This window comes from Hypanus sabinus, chromosome 19 (assembly GCF_030144855.1).
Source record: "Hypanus sabinus isolate sHypSab1 chromosome 19, sHypSab1.hap1, whole genome shotgun sequence".
Taxonomy (NCBI): domain Eukaryota; kingdom Metazoa; phylum Chordata; class Chondrichthyes; order Myliobatiformes; family Dasyatidae; genus Hypanus; species Hypanus sabinus.
The window spans coordinates 23568168-23588281 of NC_082724.1; the positions used below are offsets into that span (position 1 = coordinate 23568168).

The 20114-nt window shown below is 40.1% G+C and overlaps 1 protein-coding gene across 3 annotated transcripts in view; it reads right to left on the bottom strand.

Moving 5' to 3' along the window:
* Positions 1 to 20114, bottom strand: part of arhgef3 (Rho guanine nucleotide exchange factor (GEF) 3) — a 251673-nt gene that overhangs the window by 124697 nt on the left and 106862 nt on the right. Inside the window, exon 1 of one of the 3 annotated variants that reach the window (XM_059944172.1) lies at positions 10070 to 10114. The exons of the other annotated variants lie outside the window; for them this stretch is intronic. Within the exon in view, the coding sequence (XP_059800155.1) occupies positions 10070 to 10099 (30 nt within the window). The 5' untranslated portion in view covers positions 10100 to 10114. Of the gene's footprint in view, positions 1 to 10069; positions 10115 to 20114 lie in introns of those variants that run through there. 3 annotated transcript variants of the gene reach the window in all.

Here is a 20114-nt window from a genome sequence, read left to right on the forward strand (position 1 = left end):
ACTCTCCCTCCCGTATGCTGATTCGTCACCACCTTTGATTCGGCCCACGGTAGTGGTGTCAAAATCAAACTTTAAATATGGCACTGGAGCTGTGCTTAGCCACACAGTCATAAGTGTAAAATGAGTAGCAGGGGACTAAGCACACAGCCTTGTGGTGCACTTATGGAGGAGATGAGTTGGCCATCCAAACCTTTACTAGCATTCCATCAATAAAAACACACTCCCTTCATCATCGGTATAACGTTGCCAAATGCACACTATCTACAAAAATCGTAAAGCAATTCAGAAAGTCTCCTTCATCAGCCGATCACAAACCCAAGTCTTTACTGTCTGAAGGTACCAGTGCTACAAAATAATAGAGTATCAAGTCTTGCAAGCTCTCTTCCAGTAATAAATTTTCATAACTTGAAAATACGTCTTCTTTCCTTTCATAATTACTAGGCAAAAACCACTGGAGCTGTCAACTTGACAGAACTCCAGAGAACCATTACCAAGTGGACAAAGCATTTCCAAACAGGCTCACCACAGTAGTCTCAAGGCATTTGGTGTTGAGCAATAAATTCTGGCCCAGCAAGAGGTGCTGACAATGGTTTGTGGCACAGCGCCACAGCTGGTAGAGATGCTGTCTTACAGCTGCGGTAACTCGAGTCCCATACTGACCTACACTGCTGTTTGTCTGCAGTCTTCACGTTCTCTCTGGGATCTCCTGGGTCTCCTCAAGGTGCTCCACTTTCCTTCCACATTCTAAAAATGGTTCATGGGTTTATTGGCCGCCATTAGTTGCCCTGAATGTCCAGATGAGTGATAGGGTCTGGGGGAGAGCTGGTTGATAGGAATGTCTGTGCTCTACAGAAGAAGGTGGATTAGTATAAAAATAGGTTCTTGATTGGCGCAGCGTCGGTGGGCCGAGGGGCCTGTTTCCATGCTGTGTGAGTCAATGACTTGTGCATGCAAAATAATGTCACTTTACTTCCAGAATGAGTGTAGCTTTTGCTGTGATGGAAAATGGTTACCCACGGTTATAGCCTCAAAGTGGAATGAACATGGAAACAAAAATTTAAAAACAGGATGAAGGTGATGGGCATCAAATAAAGGAAATTACCAAATTCACAAGTACATGCAAACCACTGCAATGTTAAACAGAAAGTTTACCAATCATGTCGGAAAGGTGAACAATAATCTCTGTAATACATGCCAATAGAGTCTAAGTTTGATCGGTAATTTTACAACACATCAACCAACTTTGTCATCTTCAGCTTACAATGAAAATCATTCTTTCTTCTACGTACAACAAAAATTGAAAATGTAGGAAATATTCTCAGGTAATGCCACATCAGTGGGAACAGAAACAAGGTGAACCTTTCGGTGAAAGACCCTTTGTCGGAACTAGAAAGGAGAGAAAAGATTGGTAAGCGACAGGAAAGGGTGGGGGAGAGAGCATCTCTGGTGTGGTAAAGCAGTGCATAAATTATACTCAAGGTTATCTGATCATTGAGTGAATTGGATAGGTCAGAAAGTGAGAAAAGAGTGTACAAGCCATGAAGTGCAGAGCAAGAAGACATACCTGGCAGATCAGACTAAGCATGTTTTCCACTTGCGGAGGAATAATCTATAAGAAAGGAAACAAGATAAACAACACACAAAATGCTAGAGGAACTCAGCAGTCCAGGCAGCGCCAATGGGAAAGAGTAAACAGTTGGCGTTTCAGGCCAAGGCTCTTCATGATATGTCGACTGTTTACTCTCTTCCATAGATGCTGCCTAGTCTGCTGAGTTCCTCCAGAATTTTGTGTGGTCGGCTTGGATTCTGCAGATCTTCTCTTGTTTGTAACAAAGCCAACAACCTGGGCCAATGCCTCCACATAGCGGAGCACCTGTATTCAGTCTATGGGCCAGCATTGTGTGTTTCCTGTTGCCTGGTAGTTTAATTCTCCATCTTATTCCCACTCTAACCTATCTGTCAGTGCCCTCCTCTACTACGATAATGAAGCTCAACACAAGCTTATCTTTCATTATTCTTCTGTATTTCCACCATTCAGCCCATCGAGTCCGATCCATTCTCCTGCCTCCTCCCCATAGTCTTTCTCCCCCTGGCTAATCAAGAACCTATCAACCTCTGCCTTAAATGCAGCCAGAGGCCTGGCCTCCACAGCGCCTGTGGCAACAAATTAAACAGATTCACCACTCTTGAGCTGAAGGAAAATTCTTGTTCCTCTCTCAAGCGCTAGTTTAATTATTCTGAATTTTAATATTGAATCTACTTGTATCTAAAAGCCTGCCGAGTTCCTCCAGTTTTTTGTATGTGTTGCTCTGGATTTCCAACATTAACAGATTTGCTTGTGTTCCGGCTTACTCCTCCCTCTCACATCCAGTATATTATACAGCATAACAACTTGCTGTTAAAAAAAATAACCAAAACATTTGCAATTTTAACTCATGTTCTAAGAGTATCTTACACGATATGATTCAGATTTTTTAAGACTCTGAACATAAAATGAAGTGGGCTCTATTTTACATTCATTTGGGGTCACTGTGAAGGAGTCTGGTTCAATAATTAAATAAAACTGTTCTGTAGTAAAGTTAAAGGATACGTAACAGTTAAAAATATTGAAATGTTGATGGGATATCACATTTTAAACTTTTTTCTAATATGTAGTTCAGTCTTTTTCCTCTCACTATAAATACCTTATAGCAGTTGTGTGGAGTTCTCCAGTGCATTTTCAATCTGTGTCTCAGACTGGAAAGGGTCCCAACTGTGTGGAAAACATCATGTATGGTCCAAGTACCCAAGAAAGGCCAACCGAAAGTCTTGAATGGCTATCGTACAATAGCCCTGACCTCACACATCAAGACGACCATAGAGAAGCTGGTCCAGGCTCATCTCTGACCCCTGGTGAGATCAGCCATCGATCCCCTGCAGTTTGCCTACCAGGAACACATTTGTGTTGACGATTCTGTCATCTACCTGCTGAACAGTGTCTACTCCCATTTGGATTAGCAGGCTAGCACGGTGAGGATCGTGTTTTTTTGATTTTGCAGGTGCCCTCGATACCATGCAGCCCTCAGTGCTGGGGGAAAAGCTCTTTCAATACAGGTTGGCACTTCCATTGTATCCTGGATAATAGACAACCTGACTGGAAGACCACAGTCTGTGCAGCTTCAGAGCTGTATGTCATGGCTATTGAGCCCCACAGGGGATTATATTGGCTCCCTTACTGTTTACCTTGCATTCCTCAGACTTTAGACACAACATTGAGTGATGTCATTTGCAAATTATCTGATGACTCATAGTTGGGTGTATAAAGGGAGGACAAGAGGATGAAAACAGGGCACTAAATCATCTGCACTTCAACATCAGTAAGACATAAGAACATAATAAATAGGAGCAATAGAAGGCCATCCAGCCCATTGAGCCTGCCCTGCCATTCAATAAGATCATGGCTGATCTGTAAACTGTCTACCTAACTTTTCCCCATAACCCTTAATTCCCTTACTATGTAAAAACCTATCTAACTGCATCTTAAATATATTTAGTGAAGAAGCCTCAACTGCTTCCCTGGGCGGAGAATTCTACAGATTCACCACTCTCTGGGAAGAACAGTTTCTCCTCATCTCCGTCCTAAATCGTCTCCCCTGAATCTTGAGGCAATATCCCCTAGACAAAGGCAATGGTGATGGACTTTAGGAAGACCAAGCCTGCATTGCTCCCAGTTACTATTGATGGTGAGGACCTACAAGTACCTGAGGGTGCACCTGGATGACAGACTTGAGTGGAGCACCAGCATCTCCTGTTGGACTGTTTGTGGTAACTTATTTTCATTCTTTCTACTTCTCTTCTAATATTTATATCTCTGCACTTGTGTAATGTTACTATGACACTGTAATTTCCTTTGGGATCAATAAAGTATCTATCTATCTTAATTGCATCAAACTGCTTCTGGATTTCAGATGATTATTATAAAAGTTGTTTTAATGTTGTTTTAAATATTTACTTATACCACATTTACTGGAACTGTCTTTTAATTTTTCCAGTCTCTACATTTTGATATCCTGATGAATATGGCCCGTAAATGACTGCACTCCCTCTCACTACATCTTCCCCATTAGCAGAGCAAATTACAACACAAGAAGCTCTCACTGCAGTTTTGTTAGACTGTAAAACCATGGTCACCCTGCTCAAATGGGCTCCCTGTCCAAGTCTGAAAACACATTATGGAAGACATTCAGTCACAAATCCACATCTGGGAAGGGGGAGATTACACTAGGGGACCTCAGAGATGCAATAATTATGGCCATCTTCAGGAAATATGATAACCCAGCATGAAAGCTAAATGTTAGTATTCCTGCTGCCTGTTAGAGCAAACTAAATTTTTCTGTTACGACATATCAACCAGTGGACCCGCGCCCCCAGCAAACACCCCTTGTGAGTGGAACTAATCTTCAGAACTGGAGGAGATCTGTACAACTACACTCAAAACCGTGGTCCTACAGGAACTGAAATGTACTACACAAAACTGCATAGAACATGCACTGCAGCCACAATGTTGTGCTGACCTAATAAAACATGTTTTCATCCAGGTCATTTATATATAATCACAGACAATAGCAGCCACAGTGCAGATCCCCGTGGAACACTATACATCACAGAACTCCTGCCAGATTAAATCCATCAACCACTACTCACTGCCTTCTATGAGCAAGCCAATACTGAATCCAAACAGCCAATTCACCTTGGATCCATGCATTTAATCTTCTGACTGAGCCTCCCATGAGGGACCTTGTCAAACTCCTTAATAAAATCCACCTAGACAACATTCTCAGCTGTACCGTCATGAATCGCCCTCGTCACCTCCTCCGAAAAGTTAGTTAAGACACAAATTGTCCTTCATAAAGCTATGCTGACTATCCCTTATCAGGCCACAGTTCTCTAAATGCTTATAAGTCCTACCACTAAGAATTCTCTCCAGTAACTTCTCTACCACTGATGTGCCTCATGGTCTAGTTTCTAGGAATATCTATACTTCCCTTCTTGAATAATGGAACAACAATAGCTACTCACCCATCCTCCTGGACCTTGGCTGTGGCTAGAGAAGACATTTAGATATTAATCAAGGCTCCAGCAATCTCACTTCTTGATTGTTTCAATAACTTGATGTATATCCCTTCGGACAGTGGGGACTTGTGCACCTTAATGTTCTTTAAGGGACCCAACACTACATCCTTCTTTGTCACAAAGTGCCCGAGTGTATTAAGTATGCTCCACACCGATCTCCCTGTCCTCCACATCCTTCTCCTTGGTAAATACTGTTGAAAAGTCTTCATTTAGGACCTCACCCACATCCTCTGCTTCTAAGAACATGCTCCCTCCATTATCCTTGAGTGGTCCTATCTGCTTCCTAGTTATCCGCTTGCTCTTGAGATACGTATAATCCATGCCCCATTCTGGATTTCATGATTCCCCTCTTGATTTCCTTTCAATCCTTAAGGGATATGTTTGATTTTAGCTTTCAAAACCGTTACATGCACTCAGTATTAGGTGCACCTGTACACTTTCTCATTAATAAAAATATTCAATCAGCCAATCATGTGGTATCAACTCATCGCATAAAAGCATGCAGACATGGTCAAGAGGTTCATTTGTTGTTCAGAAGAAAGTTCAAAGTAAATTTATTATATGTCGCCATTTACACCCCAAGATTCATTGCCTAGTGGGCATACACAAAAAATCCATAGAATAATAACCACAACAGAATCAATGAAATACTGCACCAATTCGAGCTTTGAATCAGCGTGCAAAAGACAACAAACTGTGCAAATACAGAAAGAAAGAAAGAAATAATAATAATAAATAAATAAGCAATAAATACAATAGATACCAAGAATATCACATGAAGAATCTTTGAAAGTGAGTCCATAGCCAAACTCCAGAATGGGGAAGAAATGTGATCAATGTGACTTTTGACCATGGAATGACTGTTGGTGTTAAACACGGTGATTTGAGTATCTCAGAAACTGCTGATACCCTGGGATTTTCACACAGAACAGTCTCTAGAGTTTATAGAGAATGGTGCAAACGACAACAACAACAAAATCCAGTGAGCAGCAGTAGTTCTGTGGGCAAAAATGCCTTGTTAACAAGAGGAGAATGGCCAGACTGGTTCAAGCTGACAGGAAGGCAACAGCAATTAAAAATAACCATGTAGTGGTGTGCAGTAGGTCATCTCTGAACACACAACACATCAAATCTTGATGTGGATGAGCTACAACAGCAGAAGACCACAAACAAACTCAGTGACCTCTTTAGCAGGACAGGAGATACCTAATAAGAGTATGCTTCCTTTGACTTCTTGACTAAATTCACTACCTCTCTCAAAATCCAAGGTTCCATACCTTGCAATCCAGCTTCTCACTCCCTTTCCAAGCCCCCTATACTCACTGTGCAGGAGTTATTCATCATTTCTACCCATGTCATTGGTGCCAACGTGGACCTTAAGAATATTCTGCAGCCTCTCTGAGACGTTCTCGACCCTGGCACCCAGGTGGCAACACACCATCATTCAAGTATTGTTCAACAGGGAGGTACACTGATCTATCAACTGAAGAGGCTGAGCTCACCTTGTCAATATTTGACCTCATGTCAAAGGTTTCATGGGGTATGTAGTCAATGTTGGTGTCTCCAAGGACTACTCCCTCTTGTCTGTATACCATCCAACCATCACATCGATCCTGCTAGTGGTACAAGATATACTTTGGGCTGTGAATAAGGAGTGTGACACATTGTCAGTCAGGTATGATCCTCTGAGTGTCACTGCTTCAGGTTTTGGGGAAGCTTGACCAATTTGCACACCTGTCCACAAATGTTTGTGTAGAGGACTTCACAAGGCAACTTTGCTAAAATTTGGTGTCTTGTTCTATTCCAGGTACTCTGTTTGAATTTCAGTAGGTATTTAGGAGTCAATCTCATGGAGTGGGTCTGGGGTCATATATAGGCCAGAATGGACAAGGATGACAGATTTCCTCCTCTAAAGGACACTAGTGAACTAGATAGGCTTGTTTTCAAAATCATTGTAACTGCTGCTCACTTGCACACGTAGGTAGAGCAAGGCACAGGTCTGAGGTTTCCCCACAGCAGCAGCAACATCGTAACGTACCTGAGCACATTTAACAATCCAATTCTGAATTAGATCTAATCATGCAGGGTGTAGAAATATCTCACTCTGGGGAGAGGCTCTTGAACGGATCTCCTGTATGATAAGACGGATTCTTGACCTCACAATCTACCTGATTATGGTTTTGGACTTTATCGTTTACCTACACCGCACTCTGTGGGTAGTTTTTACACCTTATTCTGTGTTGCTGTTGTCTTACCTTATTCTAGCTCAATGATATGATCCATAGGAATAGTGTGCAGGCAAGCTTTGGTACATGTGTCAATAATAAACAAATACGACACAATTTCTAACCTATCTTACCTTTTGCAGTGAAGTCATTAGTCATTCCAACCAGACAATGGGGGAGAAAGCTTGAGTGTGTGCTATGCAGATGATGTGGACCTCTGTTAAAGAATACTTCACTGCCGGCAATGGTGGTGGAGGCAGATACAATAGGGTATTTTAAGAAGCTTTTAGATAGATACACGGAGCTTAGTAAAATAGAGGGCTATGGGTAAGCCTAGTAATTTCTACGGTAGGGACATGTTCAGCACAGCTTTGTGGGCCGAAGGGCCTGTATTGTGCTGTAGATTTTCTATGTTTCTAAGTTTTTCTGTCTCAAAGTCCAAAGATTCTCAAGACTTTGGGTGTAGTTGGAAATAATCGAGGCAGGCTGCTGAAACTTGTGCATCACCTGTATGAACAAAGTCTGGGTTTGCCGATTCTAGTGTGAAGTCATACATGTCGTTCATATTAGATTATCACTTCCTTAAGGTTTTGAAACAAACTGGCAAGGGCAGATACAGCACAGAAAAAGGCCCTTTGGCCTGCAAGTCCATACCAACCTGAAAGTATCATTTACATTAATCCTACAATAATCCTTTTCTTTTTAAAAATTTCCCTCAATGCTCCTCAGATTCCACCGCTCACACCATCTTTACAAAGAGGGGTCAATTTCTAATGATCAAGTAACTTACTAAGCATTGGGATATGGGATGAAACGAGAACACCTGGAGGAAACCTACATGATCTTAAGGGAAACGTGCAAACTCTGCAAAGACAGTACTGGAGGTCAGGATTGAACCGAGTTAGCTGGAGCTACAAGACAGCAGTTCCACCTGCTGTGTCACTGGCCACCACCTTTAAACACAAAGGTATTTCTGTGTTGATGTTCTCATCTCCATGCCCTGCAACAAACCCTCTGTCCATGGTGGTACTTCTACTGTGAAGTACCTAGTTAAGCCAAAATGCACCTCTCCGTTAAGAAGTGCAGGAAGACTTCAACAAGTGTTAGCGAGTCCTGAAAGTGAATCTCTCACTGAGTCAACTAGCCACTGAACCTGTGGTTAACACTGGCTGAATATAATGAGCAAACAACATGAATTTATTGTCAAAGGACAAATGTTATCTGTGCATCTGGTTTCAACAACTATCAATTCAGCACCCAAAATGTTTAAATGAGAACATTCATCAATGGAATGCTTTCAATCTTTTATCCAAGTTATTCCAACACCATAAAACTGAATCAATAGATACACAATATCATAAAAAGCTCAGCAAATAAATGCTTAAAAGTCATAATGTATAATAAAAAACTAGGGCTCTGGCAATTGAATACAGCATATATTACTGGTTATTATATCGATTTCAGAATTCAGCCAGTGCTAAGGACATGTTCAGTGGCTTTTAAACTCAGCAAGAGATCACCCTCAGGATTGGCTAATTTAGCAGAACATAAATGCACAGAACTCATGATCAGTAATTTTTGCATGAAGGAGCAGTGCTACGTTAAAGAATGAGACAACTGGATCCTAGTGTGAAACATTTCAACTTTCTGATCTTTGTACTTGGGAGTGCGGCACGTCGTCATGTTTTTGCCATTGTTGCAGGATCAAGCGCTTTGAAGATTCTAGGCCTCTGGTTCTGGTGCTGCCTGTTACAGTCAGTTTGGACATAAACACAAACCACAAACTACTCATCTCAGGGAAGAAGGAATCGTTGCATAAAAGCATGTTATTACAATAGTTTCTACTCCGTTCCCTCTGGTTTCAGTCCACGTAAAACACTTGAGCACTACTAAAACACTAATTTTGACCTTAATTTCAGATCTTAAACAATATTCTTATCATCTTTTACAAGTTCATCACTGTCAAGTTTTCCACAACATGGCATGGAAATTATGGCAGACTAATTCTATGCGATGGAACCGCCTTATCTGTTTTTCAGCTCAGAAAAATGTTGTCAACAGTACACACTCTACAGGGTGTCATAAAACTGCTACATTTACAAAAAAGATCTGAGAGAGGCAAAATTCATTAAAAAAATATTAAGCTGCAATATACACACCAGAGCGAAGCCAGATTAATCTTACTACTCAAAGAGTTAAAACACAAAATGCAATATGCAAAAGATTTGAGAGTTCCTGTTTTCAACCAACTTAATATAAACTGCAACTCGATGCCCTACCCCTGATGAATGCGCTAACTTATTTTAGCGTTTATTGTCAACCATTTCCTCCATTTGTTACCATTCTTTCCCAGAATAGGTTGCTTGCTAAACCTGCTCAAGGCACAATTTTACACAGTAGTATCACTCAACTCGTAGCACACCCAACTGAGAAAGGACAAACAGCAAGCTGCCTGAACCTTACATGCATTTTCTAATATTAATTACTCTGGCAGATTGATAAAATTAAAGGAAGATGATTAAATTTCACTGATCAAAGCTTGAAGATCCAGGGTGAGTTAGAAACTTAGCTCATCATTTTTGCATCAAATATACAAGTATTTTGAATGTTATTTTATAAAATTAAAATGCAACTTGTATTTGATTATTCTACCTGCAGGCTAGATTTACTAACCAACTGTTTCTCCAGTCACCCAATAGGAAATAGCACCAAAACTGTTTTGTACTCCTTACCTGATACATAAAGAAACAACACCACACCATGAGGCACTTGAAATTGCTTTCAGAAACAAAAGAAACCTTAAGATTATTTGAGGCTATGTTTGGAGCTGACTGACAAGTCAAATGCTCCTGGCTTTTTCTTCAGCAGCAGTCCTCCCAAAGCAGCCAGAACAACAGGAAGTGAGACAGGAGCCTATCACATCTATGGTTATCTATATCTATAGTCGAGCACAGATCGACTGCAGAAGGCAGTAATGCAATTTCTGTGGTCTACCAGGTGCTCTTTAATTGTATAAATGCTACTGCTGTGGAAAATGTATCGAGCATCCCTCATTAAAGTTGTTGTAATGTTTATTATGTTGGAGTAAAAAGGACTGAATTAAACAACTTGTTAGCATGGAAATCCTTTAACCATTAATTCTGAACGGAGGAGGTGGGAATGAATCCAGTTTGTTTTAGCATGGTTTGATCATCTACCATCTACAATACACCATCACTCATATTAAAAAGGGACTTCTATTACCAATAAGATAAATACGTTTGAAATAAATGAACAGATTTGTAAAAAAAAACTTGTATTACTTATCTGCTCTTAGTACATCAATTTACATTAAGAGACCAAGTTTTGGACTAATGGCTTATCAATTGGCTCTAGAAGATCAGATTTTTGACTAGACTTGTCCTTCAACAAACTAAGCAAGGTGATATGAACTTAGGACTGGATCATTTTTTTGAGATAACCCTTCCAGAATTTTGTGGTTTCATAGTAACATAAAAATTTTGCATAGTACATAGTTGCACCCATTACTGAATTCCACTTCAACATTCTCAAACTGTTACCTTTCTAAAGTTTTGAAATTAAAAATGACTAATCGGCATTGAATGTGCATACAAAATATACACTTCACCATGTCATTTAACTAAACATAAATTAAAATATCATATGTTTAAATAAATTACAGCAAGAACAAGCTATTTTTTTCCAGAAAATAAGCTGAACAAAATAAGGTTTTAAGTGCAAATGATGGTTCTACAATTGGGGTTAATGTTATATGTCCTATCCAGTCATGGCTCATGCGAAAACATCAACTGGCTCCATTTCACAATCCAATGTTACATGATTCTCAAACATTCTTCTTCATCTTTGCACCCCCTCAAACACTTTCAGAATCAGGGTTATTATCACCAGCATGTGTCGTGGAATTTGTTAACTTGGCAGCTGCAGTTCAATACACAATACAGAATAAACAAATAAATAAATAAATCACAGTGTGTGTATATTGGAGATTAAAAATCATGAAAAAACAGAAATAATATATAGAAAAAGTGAGGTAATGTTCACAGGTTGAATGTCCATTTAGGAATCTTTAATGCCCATTTTTTTGTAAGTAACATCCAGAAGCCTTGAGAGAAAATGAAAAAAAAATGACCCATCTTAGCTTTTCTGAATTTTGATACTGTGGATTTCTGCAACATTGCACTGAGAGCTAATCTTCAATTCTTGGAAACTCTCGGACAGTTCTGGAGCTCTAGAAGCACTAGACGTTGATCAGTGTCATGGCTTCGTACAAGGATCAGAATCAGGTTTAATATCACCAGCATATGTTGTGAAACTTGTTAACTTCACCACAGCAGTATGATGCAATACATGATAAATATAGAATAAGAAACTGAATTACAGTAAATATATATATTAGTTAAGTTAAAATTGGTGAAAAATAAAAATAAATTTTTAAAAAGTAGTGAGGTAGTGTTCATGGGTTCAATGTCTATTTAGAAATTGGATGACAGAGGGGAAGAAGCTCTTCCTAAATTGCTGAGAGCAAGTTATCCCTTCTACCCTAAAAAATATCCAGAAAATATATGCAGTATATACTTTTAAGCAGCTCAAGAATTGTAATAATAGCAAATTAGAAAACACTGTTTTGATTGTCCTGGAAATAGCAATCCAATCCAGTCAGCCATCAATAGAATGAGGTATGAAGGAGGAAATTTTCTGTTGGGGATATCAAACAAATCAGAAGTTACCCTTTGTATTTACAGGCATTCTGTGACCGTCTACAAATTTACAGCATATTCGATTTTTATTTCAGCTCTGAACTTTGCCTTTCAGAGACTGTTCTGAGTCAGAGTCCTTATTGCACACCCATTCTTGCTCACAACATCCTGGATTACTTACAGAGGGTAGACTATTCTGCTCTGAGGAGAGGTTTGGAACTTTACTAGTCCATTGTCCTTGAGTTTCCTTCCATTATCTTCTCCACTGCTCCTGGGAAATGTCTATTCAACATTAGAAAGCTATTGAGAAACTTCAGTGGAATAAACACATGTTCTGATTTTATGGCATGCAATCTTGTATCCAATGCACAGACAAAATTCAGCTCAGTGTTTGCTCAGAGTACCAGGCAACCTTCAATAGCCGGGCAGACCCTCTATGATAGAGGACTGACATTGAAATATTTACTGAACAAGAATGCAGATAAGATGCTGACATAGTCCGGCAAAATCTTTTGTTATTTCTACAAAAGTTCTGTCTCAGAGGAAATGGATATCAAAGGTTGCTAGAACTGGGCAGGGAAGTAAAGCTGAATCCAACGATCACATAATCCATGACCAACTGAAGGGTGGGACAGGTTCAGGAGCTGTTCTGACCCTCTCCTTCATCAACTTGTTGTGTTTTTTGGAAATTATATTCTGTATTCCACTCCCGGGTTGCAAACTTCAATTTTTCTACTGCATCCAGGTCTGGCCATTATTTACTATTTGTGTCTAGAATGATCCGATGAATTACTAAATTTCTAAACTTCAAATGGAGATTTTCAATGCTACCAAACAAGGAAACAGAGCAATTGAAAACAGCTACACTTTCAACTAAAATAAAAATAAATATATATATTTTTAAAGAGGCAGGAAAAAATAGCCAGAGAGGAACATACAAGTTGATTAAACCATTCCAAGTGCAGGTAGTGATTGTACTTACAGTTAAAATTTGCAAAGTAAAGCATAAAGAATTGGTCAATCTCGTGTTATACTTCATTACCAGTCTTCTCCAACCATTTTTGCTTCATCACTTTCCCCTTCTATTGTTCTTTCTCTCATACAAATATCTAGCTGCTTCTCACACATATTTTGGCTGGTCCCTGTAAATGTACTTTGCAGTAGCAATTTCATATTTCAGCACTCTCTGGTTAAAAGAGGTTTTCTCTAATTGTTTATTGGATTTATGAATGATAAGCTTATACTTAGGGCAATGATATATAATGTACTAAGTGGTTTACATAATCTGCAATCTTCAGGTCTAGCTTTCTATTAAATTGAAGTCGGTTCTGTACTGATTTCAAGGTCAGCAATCTCTTTCGGAATCCACTTCTCTGCTTTTACATATTATCCAAAAAGTATGGACTTGGTTCCCCCTCACTCAACATGCCCTGAGCCACACAAAGACATGCAGCATTCTGCAGTGCAAATGCCTAGAGCTCTCAATAACTGACAACTTCTCCAAATCCCAACTAAACTGCTGCAATACCAAAATTGAATAGGATTTATAATATATCACTGTTAGTTCATTTACCGAATGCCACTTCTTCAAACACAAGCAGATTTGTAGATGGCCTGGGCACCAACGTGCAAAAGAGAAACAAATCATTTTGCTTAAAAAAATATAATTTGTTAGGATAAGTTCAGTAGAGAATTTTTCTTCTGGTTTATTTCATAGTTCTTTCACATTTTGTGTACAATTTTAAAAAGGTGAGAAAACAGAACCACAGTTGTTAAAATTAAATCAACACCGCAGTTTCTTTATCAAAAAATAACTTGACATTAAAGATATCCACTGGTGATGTCCAACAGATCAGCTTATTTGTATTATTGTAAGTAGTTATTGGTAATACACCATGTTAGAAGCAACAAATGAACATTGTGCAATCACTAAGAATTTATTAAAGACAGCTGCTGGAACCTGCATTATTGTATAATCAGATAACAAAAGTTGCAGTAGAAATTGACATGACCCTGTGTATGGATGTGTCAACATGCTTCATTGTGCAATTTCAAATTGATGCTATATTTGCTACATTCTAGCGCCCAGCAGCTCTCAAAGGAAGAAGAGTGGCTGGTATAAAAACAATGGACGTCTCACCCTGATTGATCCTCACCTGTGAAAATGGGGCCACATGTTAGTGCAGCCCCCTTACAGTGCTGGCAGCCGGGGATGGATTCCTGCTGCTGTCCACAAGGAATCCGTATGTCCTCCCTGCGACCACCGGGTGCTCTGGTTTCCTCCCACATTCCAAAGATAGACGGTTAGGCCTCATGAGTCGTGGGGCACTAGAAAAGTGATTGCATTTGCATGCTGCCCCAGCACAATCCTTACCGATTTGATTTGACCCAGACAACGCATCTCACTGTATGTTGCAACGTTTTGATGTACGTGTGACAAATGAAACTAATCTTTATCCTTAAAAGTGATCCCAGCTGGCAGAAAGTCGCAGAGCAAAATTCTATTATTTGGAATCCGATTTGCCGAGGGAAAGCAAGGTTAAGATAATTTTTTAAAAGTTAAAAAAATTAAAAAGTAAACAGGCATCACTCTGATTATACAGGCCGCCCTGGGTCACTCTATTTCTTACAGCGATGTCACCAATGTAAGCTTCTGCTGGGAGCCTGGCTCACCAGATGCCAAAACTTGATCTGCAATGGATTAGTAGATTGTCACAGACACATACTGATTTATTTAAATGAAAAAAAATCTCTATTTATCCTTCTCCCAGCAATCAGGCTGCTAAAGAGTTTAACCTGCACATATTTTCCAATAAAAAATGACTTGCAGAAGTTGTGCTTCAGAATTTCACTGGTGTAGGACTTGTGCTCCAGGGACAGTAACCCGTTGGAACACAAGACTGCAGAACTTGCACTCAGAAAGAGTCCAGATATCAGTTTATCCACCACAGATTCAGACCGATCTTGTCTGAGATCTCCTTCACTGAAAAATAGCTGGGCATTAGCAGAACGGGAAGTCTTTAAGTCACCTTCCAGATGACAGAAGGTATTAATTATTTTACTTAAAATAACACAACGTAAAATCATCTAAAGACACTTTACATTACTACTGCACATTATGCTTTCTGACAAAACTGATGTTTACCCCATCTAGGTTTTGCATTCTTGCCTTTAAAAGCAGCCTGCTAATTTAGCTTGATATAGATCTCCTTTGAAGAGAAGAACAGATAACGTATTTCCTGCTGAAGGGTCTCAGCCTGAAATGTCAACTGTACTCATTTGCATAGATACTGCCTGGCCTGCTGAGCTCCTCTAGCATTTTGTGTGTGTTGAATGTATTTCCCTGATTTAATTTTACAGGCTATCCACCAGTGTGTTGATTACTTGTGCCAAGTTTTAATGTTAAAACCATTGCTCCCATGCAATCAGGAGAAGGAAGTTCTAAATTCTTTTTGGAAAGCACAGGGTGTCTTTTCTCCAGGAGGATCACAACTTGAACCAGAGAGCTATGTTGGCTGAAGTCAGGCTTTGTGCTTTGACTCTTGGTAGACAGACTGAGCCTTCAGGTTTGGGGGTCCAGCTCAGGGCTCACAACCCTGGTGGGTCAAAAAAAATTGTTACAAAAACAGAAATGAAGAATCCTGTATCTGTGTGGGATGGTATTCCTGAGTCTTCTGAGAGAAAGCTACTGGCATGATGAAGGAAGCCCTGAACACTGATAGACAGCGATGGAGGCCCTTCATTACTGCCCTAAACGCCAGTGGCATAATAGGAAGTAACTAAAGGATGTCTTTGAACCTATTTTTATTTCAAGCATGTGGAATTCAGAATCAAATTAGGTTTATTATCACTGACATATGTCATGTGTTGCAGCAGTAGTGCAGAGTAATGCATGAAAATCACTATAAGGTAATGATGATAATAAACAAAATACACAAGTAGTGCAAAAAGAGTGCAAAATAGTGAAGCAGTAGGTTTATGGACCATTCATAAATCTCAGAAGTTGCTCCTAAAACATTGTGTGTATTTCTTCCGGCTTCTGTGCCTCTTTCCTGATGGTAATACACAACTTTCTGCAGCTCTTTTTGATCCTGTCCCTCTATAGCCTCTGGCATGGAGCTTGTGATACAACCCGTTCGAATGCTCTCCATGGTACATCGGCAAAAATTTGCTAGAGTCGTTGGTGACATACCGAATCTCCTCAAATTCCCAGTGAAGCATAGCGACTGGCATGTTTCCTTTGTCACTGCATCAATATGTTGGGCATAGGAAAGCCTGGACTTCCCCTTCCTGAAGTACACTATCAATACCTTGGTCTTACTGACGTTGAGTGCAAGGTTGTTGCTGCAAAACCACTCAACCAGCTGATCAATCTCACTCCTGTACACCTCCTTCTCCTCACCTTCTGACATACTGCCAAATTGTACTGCTGTCCCTCGGCTTCCAGTGGAAAACTCCTAATGGCACTAACAGCTGGTGTAACATAGTCCTTTTTACTAGCTAGAATCTACATCTTGGAAATCATTTTGGGAGAACTAAATTCTGGAAAAGCAGAATTTATTAAGGCAGCCACAGCCTGGACACAAAATAAGGCTGATTTCACCCAAATGTTTAGCACATTTTTGTAGCTATTATTTGTATGGTGAACAGGATAAATTCTCAACGGTTGTTACAGACCTGGATTTTGACAAGGTAGATTTTGGAAGGGGAAATAAAAGCTTGAGATCAAATGGTTAATAACTACTCAGCAATGGCTGTATGAATGCCTAGTCACATTTCAGCAGAAGACAGAGTTATGGATCACTCCTGTACTTTCACACTGGCCACAAGTTCATTTTCAGGGTCTCCGTATTAATGTGGGCCACTGCAGCTGGATGCTGCTTATATAATTAGTGTTTATGAAGTTTTAGCCTCTTGCTCGCTGCTGCTGGAAGAGGGTGTCTGCGTGTGATGCTTTCCCTCTCCCTCTCTGCTCCTGAGGAAAGGTCCTTCTCTTTCCCTCGATGCTGTCAGAGGATGGTGCCAGAGCAAGGTTTAAGTGATGTGGTTTGTGGATTGTGGGATCTAATTCCTGTTTTATGATGCATCCTAGTTCTCTGGTCCTCCTCCTTTGTTGCTAGTTTGGGTGATTTGAATCGGGGAGGCCTGCAGATAATAAACACTGAGTTGAACTGATATATATCTTTTGATTATGTGTTTTATGAGGGGTGATTGATATGCTCGTGGCCCAAGGTAGAAGGAGTCAATTTTAGAAAACCTGGCACATTTATTTTTCGACATAGTCCCCTCCTACATTTACACATTTCGTCCAGCAGTCGTGGATCTCCAGAAAGTGTCCACAGAAGGAGTGATTGATAAGTTCATGGCCTTAGGTAGAAGGAGCTAAGTTATACAGCTCTCGTTACATGCACATGTCGTTCAACTCTTTGAGTGATTGTGCAGAAAGTTTGAATAACTCATCTCCTTCTATCTTAGGCCACCAACTTATCAATCACCCCATGCTGTGGACACTTTCTGGAGGTCCAAGGTCCACATGCTCCACAACCGCTGGACTAAGTGTGTAAATGTAGGAGGGGACTATGTTGAAAAATAAATGTGCTAGGTTTTCTAAAATTGACTCCTTCTCCCTTAGGCCACGAACATATCAATCACCCCTCATATGTCGTGTGTTTTCACTTGTTTTTATTTGTTGCCATTTGAGATTTTTTTGCGTGTGAAGGGGGTTGATTTTTTTTCTCTTTGAATAGGTTCAATGGTTTGCTTTGTTTCATGGCTATCTGTGAGAAGACGCATCTCAGAGTTGTTTACTGCATAAATACTTCGATAATAAATACTTTGAACAAGCCATCTATGTCTTGAGATGAGAAAGGGAAAAGAGCTTCTTTGAATCTCAATAATATTTTGGTAGGATGAGGTAATTGCTAAAATGAATCTCTCTCCATTTAATCCTTCCTTCAGTAATCTCTTGCACTTCTGAGCACTGCAATTGTCTTGTTGAGTACTTTGTTGAATGATCACTGCACACTGGAAGAATTTAGACATCACGTGCCAGTGTTGGCATTGTCAACAAACCCTTTAGGTCACTTTGCACCCATATCTCTTCTATGCTTGCCTGGTGTATCTATAGCAGCAGGTCAGAGACAGTTTCACTTTCAATTTATATACTTCATTTTCTTTGTTCTTTCCTGACATTAATTTCAATTTAATAATAATCTTCTTGGTTTGTCCATGCAAAATGTCAAACAGTGGCAGATCGAGGATCACTAATTTATGATTATGGATTGTAATTATAACACTAGATATTTCTGAAGACATTTAATTGATTAGCTTTCCTTTAATTTTAAACTTTATTGACATTGTGAATGTAATCTATCAAACCCGGAGTTATCTAGATTTAATAAAACCAGCACAAGTCATTGTATTAGGAAGGTGAAGAATGGGTTGAAGACAGTAATGAACAGTGCAATAAAAGTCCACAGGGAAAAGCAACTGATGGTTATCTGTCGAATCTTCAGTGAAATTGGGATCTGCAATATGTCCTCAATTTTTCTATCATCTATGTGTCTAAGAGTTTCTTAGACACCCCTAATTTAGCAGCCTCTACCACCACCCCTGGCAGGGTACTCCATGAACTCACCACTGTCTGTGTAAAAAAAAACTCCCCACAATGCTTTCCTCCAATCTCTGTAAAATTATACCCTTTTTATGAGCCTCTTCTACCTTGGGACAAAGTCTCTCTCCATTCACTCCATCTAGGCCTCTTATCATCCTGAACTCCTCTATCAAGTCACCTCGCATCCTCCTTCGCTCCATAGAGAAAAGCTCTACCTTACTTAACCTATAAGATATTCTCTAATCCATTAAATGTCTTATCTCCTAGCGCTAGAACAAATGACTAAACACTAATGTAGACTGATCATTCTCAACTTCAGTCCAGTCAAGAATTAATTTAATTTCAGGCTGATTAAGTCTGGCACTTGTGATGACTTTAGGCATGATCTTCTCTCTGTGACTTGTGATACAGCCTCTAAACTGTCCAGTGCCTGTTGAATCCACTCAGAAATTACATCAATTGCCTGTACTTACATTAAAAATAGGTCCCTTCGGAAGGAATTCAAAATGAGCAAATTAGAGAAGTACAGTACAGTGTAGAATCTGTACCGGACCTTGAGGCGACTGGTCAGAGTTTGAATCCTGCCGGCTCTTTGCACGCTTCCCACCCGTGCTGGATTGAACGTTCAGCTAGCAACTCGGCCTCGTAAAAAGAAGAAAAGTGCTAAAGAAAAGGCAAGATTGCCAACTGATGCGCCACAAGCACGGAGAGCAACTCAAAATTAGAGATGTAACAGTCTGAGAATTATTTTCTGAAACTTCCAGAGGTACTTGGTAGGGTGAGGGAGGGCTGGTTGTTGTTCATAGATTCTTCTTTTATGAAGGCACAAGACACTGAGATGTGGGAATCTGGAGCAACACACAGAGTGCTGGAGGAACTCAGATGGGCAGACAGCATCTATGAAGGGAAATGGACATCTCCAGTCGAGACCCTTCATCTGGATGGGGATCCAGAGATGCTGTCTGACCTGCTGCTGTTACAGTGTTTTGTGCATTAAATCTTATTTTATTCTGTGTTTGTAGGATGTGCTTTCCAAACCTCAGACTAAGTGCTGTCTAGACACTGTGCAAATGCATGAGACACAGGGAGCACTAATCGAAGTGTACACGTAAACACGAGGAAGCCTACAGATGCCGGAAGTTCAAGGGATGAAGGAGGAGGAATTTGATAGGAGAGGAGAGAGGACCCACAGGAGAAAGAGGAGGAGGAAGGGACCCAGGAGGAAGTGATAGGTTGGATAGAAGAGGTCAGAGTGGGCAATAGAGGTGAGTGAGTGGGGGGTTTATCCAGAAAGAGAAATCAATATCCATGCCATGAGGTTGGAGGTTACAGGTGTACACCTGCTGCTTGAGTAAGTATGCCATGCCTGAACTTCTGATAATATTACAGCCCAGAGAGCACTCAGTAGGAACAGCCTTACTACTACAATTATTAGTTTCCAACCAA